Raw genomic sequence first — 4,331 nt, 5'->3', positions numbered from 1 at the left:
CCGCGACACGGCGCGCACCGCAGCGACCTGCGCAGCCATTTCGCAGGCTCCCTCACACACATTTAAATGGCCCGAGCGTCCGGCGCCAGCGCGCACGCGCCGCGCGCCGCTTGCTGGGGGCTGTAGTCCGCTCCCGAGACCTGCGCCGCTCGCGCATGCGCCGCCGCACGGCCCGCCGGGAAACCGAGTCCGTCCCGCCCCTGCGACCGGCGCCAGGAGCGTGCACCCAGGCACGCAGGCCGGAGCCGTCACGTGGGCACCCCTCCCCTCCCAACGGTCGTAACGGTCGTCAGCCTGCGCGCTCGCGTGGAGGCGTTGGGCGCGCAGCAAGCACGTGTGTTCGCGCATGGCGCGTCATCGCGAAACGTGCAACAACAACATGTGCAACAAAATGTGCAATAATAACAACACAATGTTTAATAGTAAAAATGACAATCCAGAACAACAGCACTGCATAAATAATACATTTATTCCATGAAGCATCTCACAGGCAGGGAAAAATGCTTCACAGAGTCGGTCCAGGACATGTCAGTTCTTTACAGGTCTAATTAGACCTCGGATCCTTGTCGGATGACCTTGAGGCTGCTCTAATTTACACAGGGGGCAGCCCCCAGGTGTCCTAGAGCAACGAGCATGAGGATCCCAAATAGCCACTTTTGCTGCACTCCCCTCAGGGCTTGCCTCCAGCTCAGGACCAGCACGAAGGGGAGTGAAACCAAAGAGCCTCCGCTTCCTTTAGCATCACAGGCACTCGCGCACACAGCCCGGGAATCCAACAAAACCCCTCTTCTCCCGCGACGGACCTCAGCCAGGGACAGGGGGACAGGACAAAAGGATTGCATTCGTTTCATCAATATTCATTCTTTGGCAATAACTAAGGAAGGAACACCTACAATTAGTAAATATGTGAGAGAATTCATTTCAATAGTTTTTTGCAATGCTAGAAAACAGCTGACTTGGAAGCAAAACAGTCCGTGCACTTTCAGGGGTCACGTATCCCCGTATTCATCATCATCAAGTTCTTCCATGAGCCAAACGGCGCATCGGGCCCTGAAACGACCTGCATAGTTTGCATTTCCCAAGTCAGCATTTTTCTAGAAGAGAGCAAAACACGTTGAACAGTTTGTAAAACATCTACGTTTTTCCTTGGATATGAATAGCAAGAAAATAAGCTTTCAGATTTTAGGAAACTTATCTTCTAAGTGTCTGCATCAAATGGTTCAGGCAAGTTAAAGACCTTTGAAAGTCACAGCATAAAGGCCAAAACTAGATACATGGACACTTTCATTCACGGGAACGTTTTTCAGTAGACTATGCAGCGTGTTTCCACGCAGGCTTGGTTCCTATGTGAACAGTCATCATTATAAACGTACTTTTCGGACAGAAGCGTAGAGAAAATGACCCAATTAATCTGAATGGAAATCACCACCATGTTAACATACTTTGCCAAATACCTGAATTCTAAAATCTGAAAGGCTTTTTCTCCCTTAGCCCTCTATCCTGGAAACAGAGAAGCATGTGCCTAACTCAGATTGCCATAGAACTATTTACGTAGGTAAAGTTGCGCAGAGGCTGAAGCATTTGGAAGATTACGGCCATCAATCACATCACTGAGGTATCACACCCAGGTGACACTACTGGGACAGGAAAATCAGACCCATTATCTTACGGTAAATTACACTTCAAAGTTAGAGGAACTGACCCTGCTTGTTTAAAAATGAGAACGCCCAGGCTCCAAAATAATTCAGTTTGCTTTCAGACACCAAGTTTCATATTTGTTTTTAGTTTCCAGCCTGATGTACAAGAATGTTTCGGAAACTAAAGGCAAAATAGCTACCCACACTGTGTGTCTGCAACAAAGTGGGAAGCTAGGCAGCAGCAGGGAACACTGATGGTGGCCGTTGGATGCAGCCAGTGTTCGTGCTGCTAGTAAGCTTGTAAACAAGAAGGCTGTGCAGCTATCAGTGTGCAAAGAAGAACAGCGTTCTGTCACTGTCTTTGTGGGCCACAGGAGTGCCACCTCGGTGAATTCACCGTATCGCTCGGTCTATGAGTGGGTGGAGAAGTTAAAAAATGGCCACACGTCCCTAATGGATGAAGCCCAGGACACCTGCAACAGCCGCCACAGAGCACGGTGTTGCCAAGGTCACACATTAACTACAAGTGCCAGGCAGCTGCTACTCATTTGTGCATCCCTCTTTATATTACAACTGATTAGGTGATAAAAGCAGATGTTTGCATTATGCCCTGGTTACAGATACTGCACAACACGGGCATTTTTCCTTTTTATATTTTGATGGTGATCCATCTCGAAGAGCATTTGAGATGTCAGAGGGATATGGCAAATCTACAGTACCACGTCCACAACGTTGATTTAAACATTCCATGATGGTGGAGGATTTCTTGGTCCTTTAGGTTTTGAAAATCGTTTTGCAAAGCCTGGAAGTAAGAACAAAGTATATTTTTTCTTAAGGATTGTAAACACACCATATGATTTTCACATTGCTCTCATATTCTATATGTTCAGAGTATTTAAGAAGACTTGAGCTTTAAATACACTATGTGCTGTATTAATCCTAACACATCACACTATTTAACTACAATGACAGAAATACTGGTATTATGCAACATGATCACATTTATCCATGTGCAGGGCCCATTAAAGCAGTTTAAAAACCTAAAAATTGTAGCAGGCTTGATGTTTAAAGGTCCATAATGCTAAGTTCATTCAAATACTGCCATGAGGCCAATAATGTATCCAAACTCAGTGTCTGACCAACTTCAGGAGTTTTTGAAGAAGCATTAATGCGTGAAATCTTGCAGTAATATACTTGAAGGGACCTTGGCTGGGGTATCAGCGTATGAAGCATCAGGGTGGATAACTTTCATGTTGAACCCCGCTCCTGTGATTATGGGTACTGTTTTCACAGGAATGTTTTATTCTCTCCGTCTTAAAAATCTGTTTGGTTTAATACTCTGCAACCGTGAGATCCCCAGGTTAGCTATAGGTAACTCTGGCACTAAATAATCAAATACAATTGTGCTGTAGCAGAATGTCTGCCAGCAAACACAATCATAACAAGAATATCAAGAACGTATCAACAAGGTTCTGTGCCTCTTATTTAATATACAACTACTCCCTTAAATCAGCATTTTAAATGACATACAGCTTCTCTCCCACGATTTACACAGGGTCAGGCTGTAGCTACTCAGTCTTTCAGTGCAAATGTGTAACCATTCAATACTGTTGTTGTTTTCTGCAGCCCCTTGCCACATTCAGGCCATATCCTGTCACAAGCAGCCACATGTCTGTCGTTTGTGCAACTTGCATGTGTTGACAAGCACTGTGCAGTCTGACATAGCTAGGGACTGCGACAAGGCTACCCACCCCAGCATACACTTACTCAAACGTCCTGTAAACAATTAATGCAGCTTAAGTATGCGGTGTGGCAGTGCTGTGGCATTAGCAGCCCTGACTGCCCAGCTCCCCCTCATTTTCCAGCCTGCAAACACGGTGGCACTAAGCACCCTGTATCTGAGGACTGTTTACAGCACCCTTGGCGCTGCCTATCTAGAAGCAGTCTTGAAACTAACCAGCTCCGGTCATTTGCAATACTTCTAATAGCAGCCTTTTTTGGCAGCTGCTTCCCCTTCACTGTTTCTATAGGGAGGGCTATACAAATTTTACAAAGTAGAGAGTTACAGACAGTATGTAGCTAACAAAATACAATTAAGTCACAAAAACAGCGGGGCTGAAAGAGCCTATTCACTTAAACAGTAAGCAATTAGCCAAGGTTTGTTATGTTATAAGCATCAGGCAACAAATCCGGACTGGTTTGGTGTTATGTAGGGAAGTGAACGATGTGCCTACAAATCAGAATATGTCCTATTGTCTCAGTGTGCATTACAGAGGGGAGAGGGTCCAGGGGAGGGCCACTCGTATGACTGGGGGCCTCCGTGGCTAGCCCTGTGAGGAGAGGCTGAGGGACCCGCATCTCTTCAGTCTCCGCAAGAGGAGACCGAGGGGGATCTTGTGGCTGCCTACAGCCTTATCAGGGGCCAGCAGCAGGGACTCGGGGGAAGTCTGTTCCCCAGGGCCCCCCTTGGGGTCACCGGGAACAATGGCCACGAGCTGAGGGAGGACAGGTTTAGGTTAGATATTAGGAAGAACTACTTCACGGTAAGGGTGGCCAGAGCCTGGAACAGGCTTCCCAGGGTGGTGGTGCTCTCACCTTCCCTGGAAATCTTCAAGAGGAGCCTGGACAGGCACCTGGCTGGGGCCTTATGACCCCTCTCACCCCCCGTGCTCATTCCTGCCCATGGCGGGGGGT

General features: G+C 47.3%; 1 protein-coding gene across 1 annotated transcript in view; it reads right to left on the bottom strand.

The window, feature by feature from the left end:
- Positions 1-1,254: 1,254 nt before the first annotated feature.
- PTPN22 (protein tyrosine phosphatase, non-receptor type 22) overlaps positions 1,255-4,331 on the bottom strand; it is a 19,984-nt gene continuing 16,907 nt past the window's right edge. Inside the window, exon 21 of the mRNA XM_019546805.1 lies at positions 1,255-2,439. Within this exon, the coding sequence (XP_019402350.1) occupies positions 2,375-2,439 (65 nt within the window). The 3' untranslated portion in view covers positions 1,255-2,374. The remainder of the gene's footprint in view (positions 2,440-4,331) is intronic.

This window comes from Crocodylus porosus, unplaced genomic scaffold, assembly GCF_001723895.1.
Source record: "Crocodylus porosus isolate Cpor-Errol unplaced genomic scaffold, CroPor_comp1, whole genome shotgun sequence".
Classification (NCBI taxonomy): Eukaryota; Metazoa; Chordata; order Crocodylia; family Crocodylidae; genus Crocodylus; species Crocodylus porosus.
The sequence above is the reverse complement of the archived record's forward strand: the minus strand, read 5'-3'. Positions and strand labels throughout refer to the sequence as shown.